Below are 16,834 nucleotides of genomic sequence, written 5' to 3' on the forward strand. Positions count from 1 at the left end.
ATAGTTTGTCTTATATTATCAGTATGTAAACAGGTTCTAATAATACATTAAAGATCTTTTCATAAACATCTTCAGATTTTCAACTGAAGCTTAAAATAACACTTTAAAAATCATATTTACAGAATTTACCTGGATCTAAGTTTCTGTTTAAGAGGAAGGCATCTAACATTTTGCAGGTTAAGCCCTGCAAATTGTCAACATAGTCTAAAGAGCAGTTCAATAGAATGTTGATTACATTCAGTAGCTGCCTGTAATCAGGATCTATAATTAAGAGGCATAGCTGTATGCAAATAGTGTCATCTGAGAGTTTACCTAGGTAATCAAGACAGCTGAACATGACTGACAGATACAACAACATTCTAACAGCAGACTCCTGCCCTTGTACATATGGCTGCCAGAGAGTAAGCTGGAGACTGAATCCTCCTGTGCAGCAACAGATGCCTGTCAGCAGGCAATGTACTTGAGCTTTAGGAGTCTACAACAAGCTTAAGAGCATTCTAACTGCACTAAGGATTGACTTAACCTTCATTGACTGCAAGCAGGGCTTAGACACCTTGCATGTCAACACCAACACACAAGCCTTTATGTTTAGGCATCTCAATCTCTTAAAGTCTCATGTCAGTATCCCTCCTCACGTGTGCATTAGTAAGAATTATTTCTGTACTCATGTAGCCAGTCAAAATAACTGAGCACACATCCTCCTGCTGCAATATGAGCATATTGATTCAAAGAAGAGGAAAGGCACAATTAAGGATGAACAACAACAAAACAATGATGATGGCAAATAGGTAGATGTTTCTACTGAGAGGAACCAGTGAAGTTAGATCATAGGAAATCTCATCCTAGATCTAGCACTCCCTGGTACTGATTTCTGTATGATCACATAGGGCGCAGAAGTTAATAAAATTCTCTGCAATTTCTACAAGTTTTTTCCCCCTATAGTTTGCACCCCACTTTTTACAATAGTGATAAGATTTTCCTGCCTGTCTGCTCCTAAAACAGATTATGCTGAAAGTTACTACTCTGCTGGGGTATGCTGCCTACAGGTACCTCAAGGAGCCATTTCATGTAGCAGATGAGCTCCAAGAAGTGAGAAGTTGTTTACAGGCATTAAGATACACTCTGAAAAGAACTGAGGTGGGGGAGATGGGGATCCAGCCTCAGGTGGAAAGCACATGGGCAGCAGCACAAGTAAACACCAACTTACAGGGTAGCCCACAGGCTCAGGGAACACCCTCCAGGTTCTCAGTGGAACTTGTTCAGAACAAGAGTGCCACTCAGAACTACAGTCCCTCTATTGACCGCCAACAGCACAAAGGCTTCAGATATCTCTATGCAGGTCACAAGCCAAGAGCCTATTACCATAAAATACAAGCTCTATGGAAAAGTTGTCATTCCAAATATCATATAGACTATATACGTCATAATAAATGGAGACTGGTACCCTGCAAAGAAGAGCGTCAGAAAATCCTACAGCACTGATGCACAGCATTCAAACTTGAGTGTGGAGAGGATTGGTAACACTATAACCATTTTTTCCAACAGAAAGGGACATGAAGAATCAAACAAAAACAAACAAACCAAAAAAAAACAAAAAAAAAAAAAAAAAAAAAAAAAAAAAAACAACCAAGAAAAATTTTTCCTTAATGGAAATTTTAACTAAAAAAAAAAAGCAAACAATAACACTGCAAAATTTTGATTTGCAATTATGATTCTGAAATATCAAACACCATCAAACAAACATCATAAATTCTGGCTCAGACAACATTCTTTGCTAAGATGGACCCCCCCCAAACCAGAGTTCACTTCCTGTAGTGCATCTTAGGTATATAAAAAATAGTTTTTCCAAGTCATTTCACTGAGCTTGGATTTGGTATTGGCTTCCCTGCCACCACCCTTTCCCTTCTGTTCCTTTACTCTTCCACATTTCTTTATCCTGCGACTGAAACAATTTACATGTGGATTTTACTATACCAGATGCTTCCTCTTTGCTGGTCTATTTCTATATTAGAACTGAAGTTAGGTTCCTGGATTTCCACATCTTCAATTACAACTCACAAAACAAGGTCCTACTATTCTTAAATGCAGCAGAACTAATCCAAGGAGCACATATAATTAATCACAACAGCTAGCAGCACAATATTTAAAATAACTGAGGCCTGCCTGGATTATAGCAACATTAATAGTATGTGATTAATAAGCAGTTGAAGAATTGCATTTGCTACACATTTGCTAAGTTATTTCATCTTGCTTTAAAGTTAGGTGGCAACGTTTCAAGCCATAGTTAGGAGATTTGCTTTGTTCAGTACCACGTTGTTAACCCTACCATCTGGTCAAACAGCTGAGGGAACTCAGACAACCGTATGGGAGGCCCCATGTTTCTATCTGGGGAAGTATTTGTCTTACTGAATTATGCAATGGTTACCAGTTTCAAACTTAATGCAGTATGATCAAGAGGACTCCACATCAAATTACGTTGTAGATAAACTGAGTTTTGTGGGCTTAACTTATGAAGGAAATAAGATGGCACTTACTTGAGGACCAGGCTGACCCTGAAAAATAAGAAAATGATAAGGTTATGGAAAGCAGTGACAAAGATTAAGTCATTAAACACTAGCAAAGAGTTAAAGAACTTTATGAAAGAAATAACAAACAATCCAGTAATAGTAATGCAATCAGAGCCTGGATGTTCAAGTCCAATATTTAATTTCAGTGTTTTAATTCAAACTGAAACTCTGTTGCAATTAAGTGATTCCAGAAATAAATAACACTAACACAACTGAACCAGTATTTGAGAAACTTCATACTTTACATAGCAACAACAATACAAGTTAGAAATTACAGAAAGACACAATTTAACAATTCTTAAGTGAGAAAGAATCTACAAATATTGAACTGATTTATAAGTAGGTATTGGACGCTTTTCCTCCCTTGAATCGCAGGAATGAGCCACAATGAAGTGCCAACTACTGGCTATTGAACAAAGTCAAAAAACTGCAGACGCAGAAGGCTGAGGAAACAAGACTGTCTTTTTGCCATTCTTGCAAGTAGCACAGTTTTCAACAAGCATAAACTGGTATTTAAACCAGAAAAACAGCAACCAATGAACACCTGAGGTGGCAGCCCAAGAGGCAGCTTGGGAACGTACTCATCCTTGTTGTTTCCCTTACCTACCAACATAACATTTGGGACTACCCTGTGCACAAATAGAGAGACGCCTACTGCAAACCGAGGAGCTGTGTACATCTACTGATTCTGTAAGTGCTTCCAGAGTAGATTTCCTATCAATAATGCTCCTACTCTAGGAAAGTCACTGAGTCACCAGTAGTTCTAGCTCACTTGTTACAAATTATTCGCATGAATTAGAAACATAACGCAAAACGGTTAGAGTAGCTGTGAACCACAACCATCTGGCCAACTTGCACTCTAAGACATAGATGTCTGCCTCCTTAGAAAGGGACAAATTCTAAAAAAAAAAAAAAAAAAAAAAAAAAAAAAAAAAAAAAAAAAAAAAAAAGCTAGCCTAGCCCTTGGAATTTAATTTCCCTGAACTACATAGGTTGCTTCAAAATTAATGTCTCCTATTTATTTTCATGGAAACCAAAATAGATACAAGATGCTGTGCATTATCACCAGCAATCAACTGTATGCCACATTCATAAAAATCTGCACTAGCAGAGGTGACCTACTATTGCCAATGCTGAAAACACTCCATCCACTCATGTGCTCATGCCCACTGTTTGGCCTCCACAAACATTCAGCAAACATTGATGAATGCCAATGGGTGCCATTTCTTCCCCATGGACAAATTCAGTTCCGCACGTTTGCTTAACACGCTCTCCCATGTCAGAAGATGCTTTGTCAGACTGCCCCCTCTGCTGCCATCTGTCACACAGTAATAAAATGGAACAGAACATCAGCAGGAAGGTTAGGCATCTACTGCCATACCATCATCCGCCTCTGACACTATTGGCCAACAAAATAAAATAGGAGGCATTAATTTAGGAGTAGCCCTCTTGTTTCCTGTGAACAATTTTTCTTCAACTTTCCATCTGGAAAGCAGCTTCGCAAGGAAGGACAGGGGAGTTCTGGTGGACATCAAGCTGAACATTGGTCAACAGTACACTCTAGCCACAAGGAAAATCAACAGTATTCTGGGTGGCACGAGGCAAAGTACTGCCAGCAGGTCAAGGGAGGTGGATCCTTCCCTTCTACTCAACACTGGTGAGATCTCGCTTGGTGTGCTGAGTCCAGTTCTGGGTTCCTCAGCACAGAAGAATATGAATATACTACAGGGAGACCAGTGAAGAACTACCACGGAAGCAAAGGTTGAACAAGCTGGGACTGTTCAGCCTGTTCAGGACACAAGCAGCCCAGAGACTTTGTAGAATCTCCTTCCTTGGAGATCTTCAAAAGCCACCTGGGCAGCCTGTTCTGGGTAACCCTGCTTGATCAGAGGCCAGACCAGATAATCTCCAGAGGTTCCTTTCCACCTGTATTAGTGAGTGATTCTGTGAGACTTTGAAAAAGAAAATGCATTTCACCAAAGACATGCTATGTACAAGAAAAGCAGCTGAAGAACAGTTTATTTTTACTTTAGCAGTTATTTTTTGTGCTAATTAAAATTAAACAGAAAAGCGTTCTTAATTTACATGCAAGCTTAAAAAAAACAAATATAAGATATTAGAAAATAACGTTAGAGAGGGATCATAGTGACAATATGGAGTTACTGTGGCTAACCTAATCCTTACACTGAAGGAGGCCCAAAGCATTCCTTGTTATAGATGCTGTAACCTTGTAATAGTTCCATGTGAGAATATTGTTGTATATGCATTTTCAGACAAAAAACTGACAAAAGCTTGCCAATTCTAATACAGAGATTTCACAATGGCTCAGTTCTATGAAATTACATGTCTCACTTGGTTAATAAACATGCTAGGAGCCCTCTGCACTCAGCTTTTACCTTAATCTTCCCATCAATGCAGGTTTTAAGCCATTATATGTTCCACTTGATCCTAAAAATCACTGAAATTGCTTACTGATGCAGTATTGAGCAAGCTGTACAATAAATCGATATAAATGAACTGAATACATACAAACTTTCATATATAAAATACACAGTATATATGTCTCTCAACAATATTAAAAGATGTAATACATTTTGACCAAATCATGAAAAGGTTTCCAAGGGACACAAAAAACTTGAAATCTGAAATCAACAAAATGCTAATTTAAAGCTGTAGAAGGCAAACAGGAAAAAAAAACCAAGATTTGAAAACTGACACATTATTCTCCATGCTTAAAGACATGTAGGACACTCAGCATTCACACGGTACATGCTATGTATAAGATAAGAGACAGACATACATGATAGAAACACACTCTGACAAGGGTGAAAGAAGGTCATGCTCCTATGAAAGCACTTTCTACTGTCAGCCTCAGGAGCACAACCAGCCTTCTCAAGTGTATCTATAATTACTAGCTTAACGTATCTGAAATACAGAAGGAGAAATTAGTTTTTTTTAAAAGACACTTGTTTTTCGTGGTGACACAGAACTCTGAAATAATGATAAATATAATAGTTTAGTTACCCTTAATTTCTGTAGATCTTCTACCTTGCAGTCATCCAGAACTTAGCAGAAAATATGGATGCTGAATACAGAAGTACTCTTAGTACAATTTTTTGATCCCGCTAGCTACAAGGCCCTTGAACATAGAAGGAACTTAGCCTTAATGATGATAATTATTTTCTGGTTTTAGTTGTTCTCAATCCTTCAACATTTTTGGATACTCTTAGATTCTCCTTGCCCTACTGAACAGGGAATGCAGTTTCAGTATAGTTTTCTCACTGATGATGCACTAAGTGACATTAATGAGAGAATGCAGCAAGGACTGTATTACAGAAATCAGCTCTGCTTGAAAAGGTACAGGCACAAAGAAGCTCAACAACTGGGAGACAAAGGAGTTCATTTTGCCTTTTCTCAACATTGTATACAGTGCAAATTAAAAAACAACTTTCAATTATGATCGAGTAATATATTTCCTTGGAGGAAACTCAATTAATACGTTTGTGCTCCCAGGAGGCCTCCAAGATAACCAAAATCACTCTGACTCAGTATTACACGAATTAGTCCTAATGCACATGGCTTTTGGATTAAAAGGTTTTAGTTAGTCATATTTATCTTACTTTAGAATAAAAACAAAAATGAAAATTTTTGTGAAAATACTCTAAGACTGAGAAGTCACTAAGCCAGCATTACTCCATTTTAAAAATATTAATGAATTATCTTTTATTCTTATGTTATTTAGTGCAAAACTCAGACATCAATTGCAAATACTGAAAGGGGAATATATGGAATATATGTGGATGGAGATTCTGTTTTAGATCTCAGTGAAGGTGAGCAGGTTTGTATTAACAGAGTTCACAGTAGAGTTTGGCCATATATATTTTTAAACAGTGTAACTTATGTACTTTTCATTTCTTTGAAACTGAAGCCCAATCTTCCTCAACAAAACATCTTGTCAATCTCCATATTAACTGGCTCTCAGGGACTGCCATATCAGCCTTGCTTAGATCCATACTCTGAAAGTGGTTTTAGTCTACTCTCCAGGATCAGATCAGGTTTTGAAAAATCTATCTGGGTTGCTGCTTCTTTTCAGCACTGTTTTAAGTGATTGCTCTGAGTAGAAGGCAGAATAGCAATGAACCCTCTTATTCTTCCACTGATGCATCTCTTCAAGGCTAACAAAGTTAGCTTGGTAATAATGTAAACAGAAGCAAGAGATGCACAGGAAAGATCACCTGCACTGAAATAATCTGAACATCTGAAATTAAAAAAAAGCGGTGCATTATTTTGCTTGAAATTGTGATAGGAAGTATCAAGAAGAAGTCAACAGCAGGCAAGAGGACACCTGGAAGCAGTCTGCAACCTCCAGCTGTAGTTCCAAAAACAGCAGATGCCCAAATTCTTCAGCTTAGGTTGGAAAGTTTAATAGGGTTTCATTTTTTGTTCTTAGTCTGTTTCATTTAGTGTGCTGTGCCTCCCTACCAGTCTGTTCTCTGTATACACTTACATAGCAGTCCGAGCATTATTAAGTTACCTGGTGTATTTATGAAGTTAATCTGCATTCTTATTGTATGCGTAGCTGCTCTCAGGTTTTCAGCAGTCTTCAGAAGACATTACTTTTCTGTGGTTTTTTTTTATTGCATTTACCAACTTAATATGCTATTTGGCAGGAAAGAAAGTGGTTAAGTTCGACAGCCAATTCTAATTACCTTGACTGAAGGACTTGTACCCTTAGTTGCTGACCAACTTCCATGCAATTTAACTTAGCAACTGTGGATATGTAAATGACAGTAAAAGAGGAAGATAAAGATACACAGTCTAGACAGGTCAAGATGAAGTCAACAGGTAGGCTATTAATCTGCTAGAAGATTAAAGGACATCTATTGACCAGAAGCAGCAAGCATTGCAGAAGTGTTGTTTCGCAATAAAAAGAAACTTCGAGAGCATAGGAAAAATTCTTAAGAGAAGGAAATGGAAGCAAATGCTGTAGATTTACAAATAGAGCTTACAAAGGAAATGGGCTTTTGGTAAGTGGAAGAACAAAATATGCGTTCAAAGTATCAAAGAATAGGGCGGTCCTGGAAAAGGAGAAAGAGAGAATAGCAGAAACTCATACACTGTTAGCAGCTGATCAGAATGCCTTGTATAAATAACTTCAAAGAGCCTCATCTTAATGAATATCTAGGATAGCATAAAGATACATAGGGCTGTTAAGATGTAATTAGCCAACAAAATCCAGGTAGAGAAACAAAAACGCAAGAAGGAAAAGTCTGCAAAAAGAGGAAACACACAAGAGCCACAGATACGCTGCCAGAATTAACACCATCCCATATCAGAGACACCACCTCACCACCTTTCTGGAACATGCTCTGGACAAAGAACCTGAATTAGGAACACCTGCCCTCTACAGCCTAATCCAAATAGAAAATGATCAGAGCAGTGTATCTGCTTGGGTAGAGGCAGAAGACTGAAGTGGCTTACTGACACCCTTGAAGTCTACAGTACCAAGATTGAAATGATGCAAGACAGTATGTGATTAATATACATTTCAGCATGAGAAATTCAAAAAGCAAAGACTGAATATGTGCAAGACCTAAATTGCACTATTTTTGAACAAATCACCTACCAGCTTTCCATCCATACCAATCGGACCCTAGGATAATCAAAAGCCAAAACAAAATCGAACAGTTAAAATCAGTGGGGCACTGAAGTTGAGAAAAACATACAGACTCAGGGAATACCGCAGGCTTTAGAAGATGACTAACTATATCAGCAATTAAATGCAAAAGATTAAATATATTTTGAGAATCAGGGCGCATAAAATGAGCAACCAAAGGAGCAGACCTAAGACAAATAATAAAAACAGCATGATGCAAAGTAGCCAGAAAATAGCTGGTGTTCAACATGCAGTGAAGGAATTGTTAGGTTGGATAATCACAGTGGTACAACATAACCAAATGTATGAAATAATGCATCTGGTCTGTGCATTTTCTTTTAAACTGAAAAAATAGAACTGTCTTTTCACAATTATATTGTTGCCAGATAAAAAGAAAATGGTTAAAAATCTCATAATTAATGTATTTGAATTAATAATGTAATAACTGTTTTCAATAAGAAGCATCAGCTCATGCAGTTCATTGAGGTGCTGAAGATTTTCCCCCTATATTTTGGCCAGGAAATACTGGAAACCCATATAGAAATAAGTAGGACATCAGTTGAATGCACAGCTCATGAAACTCATTATTTTTGATTATTAGCTTTCTAGAAAACCTGTGGACTAACCTACTGTTCAGTTCCAATAACAAGTTGTTATGTCTGGATAGCCCTATAGGAATATAACCTCCATCTTTTTCTGCTATTTACTTTCATGTTACAGATTAGATTATGCTCTGAGAACGTGAAGCAGGTTGCTAATTTATTTATTTATTTATTTTTACCTGCATAACCACTGTTTTTGTTACGTTCTGATGTCCTGGGAAAGGTTGTGACCATTCAGAAGGCCTACAAAACCACTCAAATTTTCGTTTTTTAAATCAGTTCTTCCTAATAGCTGATAAATCACACACAGAATCACAGAATCACCCGGGTTGGAAGGGACCTCAAGGATCATGTAGTTCCAACCCCCCTGCCTAGCAGGGCCACCAAACACACATTCAGATCAGGTTGCCCAGGACCCCGTCCAACCTGGCCTTAAACACGTCCAAGGACGGGGCATCCACAACCTCCCTGGGCAGCCCGTTCCAGGGCCTAACCACTCTCCTTGTAAAGAAGCAATACTTTCCAGTATATTATCAGGACACTTTTTATTCCCACTCTTCCTTAGTTGTTCTTGATCCCATGCTTCTAGCACGCAAGCACACACAAAACACTAATTTTCTCAAAGTTACTTAAATTTCTAACTATATTTCTGTACATCCCAGCAGTCAAGACCAATCTGCAAATTATTAGCTGCCCCAGATTTTTCTAGAACTCTAACAGTATTTTTACCTAGTAACATTTACACACAGTCTGCTGCAGGTGTCAAATCAAAGGCTAAGCTGAGCTCTGGCTGTGAATTTACTTCTAGATTTACATCTAGGTGGCAAACTAAAGATATTAACAATGGAAATTCAGCAGGAAGGTCACGGTAAGTATGTAAAGTTCCCCAAAGGGCTGTGCAGGCCAGCAGCTAACTTTAACTATTGGGTCTTCTGCTAGTTTAGCCCAAAAGATTTCATTATTTTTTACTACAAATGAACACAGTAATGACTTACGCAAGCATTTGTAGAAGGAAAATTCATTATGGGGGTCAAACTGCTGGCTTAAAAGAAGTTAAAAAATCTTTTGTAGCTGTACCACTGCTTGTATCTTGCAAATAGGCACTGTTTTCTTTACCACAGAAAAGAATAATCTACTACTTATAGGCTCCCTTACAGTGAAGAACATTTTAGCTACTATTTGTTTTATTGCCTGCTCTTTATCCATAGCTCCGCACCTGAATTATTGGACTATATTGTACCATCTTGAAGAATCTTAGTAAAAAAAAAGTCAGAAATCCAGGAGAATTAGAAGAAGCACCTACTCACAGCTGAAAACGAGAAGTTTCCTCCCCTTTCATTCCATTTGTATCAGGACTTCTCAGTGTCTAATTTGGCAGAGCCTCTAGGGATTTCCTCTACAGGACACAGCAGTGAGAAATTTGCTTGAGACATACTGCTCTACAGGAGGAAAAAAGCCGACTACAAAAGGTCATTACTGTGAAATTGAATATTAATTGTTGTTTTGAAAAAGCATTGTTTCTTTTTTACTGAAAACACATTAAAGCTACCTTCTTTCCTCAGTTGAGGGAAAAATCGTTTTCCAAAAGATTGAAACAAACTGAATTCTCTCAGCTGATACTGGCTGGAAGAGACAGATCAGCCGAAGCAGTGCATGAGACTACTTCAAGATGCACCGACAAATCCTTAATATAGCAATACTTATTGAAATTCATTATATGATAGCACTAGAAGTCTCAAGGAACAATTAGTGGCATCTTCATTAGTTTTAAAAGAAGGACTAAGAGCTGCAGTCTGTTTTTAACTTACAGTAGAGTTACTCCCAAGCTACATACTGTTCAAGTTGCTTCCTGCTTTGTTCACTAATTAACTTCTATATCAATTAACATGCCAATTCTTTTAAAAATAAAACAAAAAAGCATGAACTTCTGTAACACAATTCCCACAGAACATTTAAAAAATTATACAGTATAACACTAGAGAAGAGGATGCGTAGGTTTGTGCAGCAGACGCAGACATCAGCTATTTGTTCACTTAGAAAGGTACTACAGAAGGTAGATCTATACATGTCATTTCTAGGCTTCCATTACCCTTTTTCTAAAATATATGCCATTATTAGTTATTTGCTTATGACATTACTTATTTTCCCAGATCCTCAAAAGCAAAGACGCTGTGATTTTCTTTCCCCTAAAGAATACCCAGCTTCTTACTTAGCATTAACGTCTTATCTAATAACCCTAAAACTGAGAGGGACAACACATAGGAGGAATGTGAATGAGTGCCATTTAACTTTCATATCATGAAAAATAACTTGTACTCAAGAATACTGTAAAAATGTAATGCATCCCAGAAGATAGATACCTTTAATCAGATTTTTAATGCTGCACAAAATTAGTTGCTTTCTATTTAAACTAGGTTACTCTGGAAGTATGCTTTTTAAGGGGCTAAGAAATTTTAAGCATCAGAAATTTTTACATCATCACCAGAAACTTTTAGATTATTACTATCAAAAAAGACAGCCAGTATTCTTACTTTAAGCAGATTTACCAGATTTGTTTCTTTAGAACATTCTGAATGTGACATTAGGTACTGAAAACTAATATAGAATCAAATACTTTTCCAGGAGAAAGAAAGGGAGGAAGACTTAGAATATCTTCTTAGTTTTAAATTTCTCTACTTGTCCTTACATGATCTTCTATTTAAGTAATACCCATGAGATGACTGAATTCTGAATCAGAATAAGCATACTAAATGAAAAACATTTCTTCTTCATGAACTGCAGATAATCCTTTACCTATTTTTTTTCATTTTAATAATAAAACATATCTGCATATATTAGCAGTTCAATAGCTTTTATAGGTTAATCATCACTGGAAGTATGCAAAGAAATCTTTACTGTACGTCCTGTGGAAAGAATGAGGCAGTCCTGTGGAAAGAACGAGCATTGCAAATTTGTCCCAGTCTATACTTTTGTACGAATCTAAATTAAAATAGGCCACTGTTCTCCAAATCTACAACCATTTCTCAAATACTGATATTTCATTGCTTTTCCTATTTTATGAGAAATCAAATATTTTAGAAACAATTCTTTTTCCCAGTGTAGACAATACTGGATTTTTAAAAGTTGTCTTCTGGATAATATATTTGATAGCTTTAAAATACACCCATTTCTGACTACCATAGTAAGTAGAATTTATGAATTCAGAAGCTCTTATCCTGCTGACAAAATTATTCCACATCTATATTCCACATTTCTAAATAGTCTGCAGGAAGTTCAGTTGTGAAATTGTTACTTGCAGCTGCCTGAAATCTCCCAAATAGAGACATGTCAAGGACTCAAGATAGCAAGAACTGAGCTTTGCAGCAGCTGTATGAGCTGCAGCTCAGTTGTCGTGTATGAGTGAGATTAAGAACATCTTTGAGAGAAGAAAATCAATTGGTGCCTAAGCAAGTTAAGAGATAATGCCCAGATTCAGGTACGGCTTAATACAACACATTGCCTTTCCAAATTGCCTATTTTAGCTCAAGATTGTCAGATTTCCTCATCACGCCATTACAAGTGATAGATCATTGCTTTTTTTTCCCCGCTCTTCCGCTTTGGTTAGTTGCAGGTTTAGCAAGGCTGATTTTAATTGCAGCAGTATAATTTCCCAGCAAGCCCAATGAGATTTCTCTTCAATGAAAGTCTGTTTTAGAGCTTATGTGGGTGATGAGTAGGATAAGCTTTTCAACTAGCTAAGGTTTTCCTACTGATGAAACATTTTTCTTCCTCTATGTTGTTAAAAGCAGTGTCAGTGAAATTACCAGGTACAGAATTCACTTGTTACAATCCTGAGAGAAAAAGTCCATTAAATCAACCTGCAACAAATCTCTCTGGCCAGCAATCAGGACATTATTGATAAACCTAAGTGATTTGAGAAGGAAGAAACTTCACTGTGAGAAGAACAGTAATGAGCCTTCTGTCTGAATTCCTCAAATTACTGACAAATTAGAGTACTAAAAGGCTATTTCAGAGAAATCTATCACAGAATTTCCTGAAATCTTCCCTCAAGTATTTTGTATTAGCTACTGAGATATAACATCCAGCAAGACGAATCACCACCTGGAGATAGCAAAGTAAGTCAGTATGTTCTAAGGCAGGAACTTCTTTAGAGTGTAAATGATTTGAAAATAGTCTGCTATTTATTATAATATTAGTATTGCAAATATTCTAAGTGTTATAATAGCACTGTCAGACTGCTTGATCATCTTGTCCAGCAATTTACAGGTTCCTTATCAACTGCCAGAATCTCTTTCAGCTTCCAGAAAGGGGCACTTGCTTCTCATCACAGAAAAATCAATCAAGATGTGAATTAACTCCCCAGAAGAGCATACTTTTAAAAACCAATACAATTTTTTTCCACTGAAATGAACAAGCAACACAAGAAAGTACATTCTTTAATCTTTAAAACCCAATCCTGCATTTTCAGGAATTTTCCATGCTATTGTATGCCACATTAATTCCTCCATCAAGAACTCCAACAAAATTGCCTTTATTGAGCCAATAAGGAACTAAAAACATACCCTGCAAGCATGCAAGAGACCTAGAAACAAGATCCCATTAAAAACTGGAGAACGAAGAAATGCAGCACCATAAGATTCCAAACTACGCTTCCATCAGCCAGAAAAGCTGCTCCATGCAAAGACTAGCCTCTCAACACTAGGATTTCAGTTCATAAACATGAAAGCAATGAAAATTCATTCCAATTTATATTTCAAGTCACTTGTCTAGTGTTATATCTTCAATATAGGGAAATATGCAGCATACCCCACATAAAGCAGTAAGTCTATGCTAACAGTAAGTTGAAAAGCAAAATGGGCAGAAATCTCACATTTTACTCTTCTTGCTACCGGAAACAAAATATTTTCTCTTTTTTCTTTCCTTTTTTTTTTCCTTCATAATTTCCTTTGAATTTCAACAATCAAATGATGTGACCTAAAGAAGTGGATTTCACAAAGTAGCTCTAATGTCTAGATTAGCCTAAATTATACAGTCAAAAGCATCAGTAACAGAAGATGGAAGATTAACTATTGTTTTAAAGATTACAAAATAAATCAGAAATGTCAAGTACAGACTCCAGAACTTTTTGTTGGAGCAAAATCACTCTAGGTTACAAGGTCCTGAGCCTGGAGTCCAGCATGAAGTTTGAACACTGTAAGAACTTCCTTGCAGTTTTAAAATGGGCTGGTCAGTAGTTTGGAGAAAGAAAAACTGCTCAGTGTTTGACTATTCACAGAATGGCTGAACTACAAAAAAGGGGACACAGCATATGGTAACAATATGGGACTACAAAGAGTTCTATGCAAGAAAAATTACAGTCACTTTTCAAAAGCACATTTCACAGCTGAAAAATAATTGCTGAGATTCTGCTCGTTTCTCATAGTTTATGCAGAAAATCTGACAAACAGTTTCTTGTGGTGCAGATACATTTTTGAGTATCTGAGCGATATGACTGCTCTTCCTGCTGAAATCTATACATGAAAATGCATGAGAAAACTGAGCAGACGTAAACTGGAATGGACTTTTCTAAAAGACTAAGGCAGACATTACTCCATTCATTACGGCACACTGTAAGTGCATGCTGTTAAAACATGCTCGGTATTGAAAATTGTGTTCTTACCCCCGTCGTATGTTTCACCTATCCATAAAAACAATTTGTAAACAGTTGCAGAATTACACATATCCTTTACAAAAATACTTCATTATGCTACTGAATTCCAGCCTTGCTTAGCAGGTTAATTGAGCACTAGGAACCTACGTACAGAACTACCATTTACCCAACAAATCTTGTTTCTCTCAAAGAAATTGACACTCCTGTATCCACAGATAGAAAGCACATGGCTAATCCATCAATGCCAGTGACATTGTATGAATGTATTAGATGTGGTTAGTGCCATGTTGATGAGAAAACAATAAACTGAAAAATACCACTTCTCAAAAATTAGCTGGCTGGCATTCAGGAAGAAACTGATTGTTTTAACAGCTGTGGCATGACAACTTCGATGGAATAGATTTTTGTTCTTCTGGAATAATTCTAAAGAACCCCTCCCTCTGCCTTACTGTCTTACCATAGAAGTCCCTAGTCAGCCTTCTGCAACTAAGAGAAGAATCTGCCTTACACTGTTTAGATGTCTTTAAAAAATAAAAAAATCCATTTCAATTCTTTCAGACAATCTCTTTTTTGGTTTCTACAAGTCTTTTATTTTAGGGAAATTGAGGCCCTTTAAAAAAAAAGAATTTCCTGGCAAGTAATACACCACCATAGACTTTACTACTACTACTACTACTACTACAACTACCTGTACAGGCCACTTTTTACTTTCCTTCAGTGAATTCATCATCTTTGAAAAATTAACAAAACTCAAGAGCAGGTTCATTAATTTGTGCTCCATACTTGCATCATGTACCTACCTAGACTTAAAAGACAGAAATGCACATGCAGGTAGTTTGAAACTACTACAGTTGTTTTAAATATACTGCAACCCAAGCCATTCCTTAATGGTTGGGCTGTATTCAACTCAGCTCCCTCCGAAATGACTTGGAACCCAACCTCTGAAAATGTAGATCACCATGGAAAAACTTGTGGAACACACTTAAAAAGCTAATTTCATTTTAAGAAATACAGCAGAATTCAGTGCACTATCTTTTCCATTCTTTCCACCTGAAGTGTTTCCCATACAGTATTTCATGATGCACCTGATGATGCAACTGTTTTATCTCCCCAAATTTACGAAAAGGACATGTATCAATGAAAAAAGCATGCCTTAAGAAAGGATTATTTCTAGTCCTTATGGTAAAGTTTTCCAATAGATCTTACCACTATCAGCACCAAAACTGGCTTCTAGAAGTAATCATCATTACTGTGACTATGAAAACGAAATGATTAGTCATAATAAGGTATAGAAAGTGCTTAGATATGCACACAGAATTATTTGCAAATTTGTGCTTTTACTAGTTATTATTTTAACTGGAAAGCTAATGGATTACCTTACTGTCCCACTGACCTCAGACAGTCCTGATGACCATAGTCTCCTGATACTTCAAATATCCAGACTTTGTCTATCACAGAGTTAATGAGATAATGAAGGAGACAATATTTGAGTTAAAATAACCTTTCTACCAGAATTTTTACAGTAAGTTATTAGGAAAACTCAAGGAGTTTTGCTTTTCCAATATCTCATTGAAGAGCAAGCAAAGGAGTTAGTGGGGAAAAAAAATCCGAGCATTATAAATAATAATAAAGAAAACCTTATAAGGAGAAGCATAATGTAGATGCAGCATCGTGACTGCCAAAATATTTTAGAAAATAACTACAAACCACACTGTGTGGTAAGGAAAAGAAGAAGAGACAAAGAAGGATGAAAAGAGGGCCAATTGAGAATAACTCAATAAAGCAGCCATGAAAAAGAAAACCTAGAGCCATACATTCACCAGCCAAATAGTTTATCTAAAATGATTTTTGGTTTGTTTGACAAGAGGCTACTCAATGGATGCCAGCAGGATCCTATCATTTTAATTCAGAGATCCAGCAGCAATACGCTGCTTCAAACTAGTTCTGCAGCTTTCCTCCTTTTTACCGGTGAAAAGATATATACTGGCCCATCTTCTAAACTTCTCATGCCAATTATTTTTTTTTTCCCTGCAAATATCTTCCATGTGTTTCTGGAATATATATGAAAAATTGATTTTTTTTTTTTTTTTTTTTTTTTTTTGGATACTAGAGAACAAGAGCGCATCTCCACTAAAACTTCCATTCAAATTGGTTGCTGTTTTCCCCTTTGAGAACTCTAGAAAACTATTAAGTTTTTCCACACTCATATCTACGCTTTTCACAGCTTCCTAATTTACGAAACAAACAGATACTCCTACTTGTATACTGAAAGTGTCCTTCAACTTGAAGCAGTACCAAAGTCTCAACCATGCAGTTAGAAGTTCTTATTTCTTGACAATTACTATCCAAACCAAAAAAT

General features: G+C 36.7%; 1 protein-coding gene across 6 annotated transcripts in view; it reads right to left on the reverse strand.

Annotated features, from left to right (window-relative positions):
• The window catches only part of COL25A1 (collagen type XXV alpha 1 chain), a 294,538-nt gene that overhangs the window by 116,654 nt on the left and 161,050 nt on the right, over positions 1–16,834 (reverse strand). For all 6 annotated transcript variants that reach the window (XM_042812563.1, XM_042812561.1, XM_042812562.1 and 3 more), the window contains exon 5: positions 2,535–2,552. In XM_042812563.1, coding sequence (XP_042668497.1) covers positions 2,535–2,552 — 18 coding nt within the window. The remainder of the gene's footprint in view (positions 1–2,534; positions 2,553–16,834) is intronic.

This window comes from Centrocercus urophasianus, unplaced genomic scaffold (genome assembly GCF_019232065.1).
Source record: "Centrocercus urophasianus isolate 14NV4802_14NV808 unplaced genomic scaffold, USGS_Curo_1.0 seq_13, whole genome shotgun sequence".
Lineage (NCBI taxonomy): Eukaryota > Metazoa > Chordata > Aves > Galliformes > Phasianidae > Centrocercus > Centrocercus urophasianus.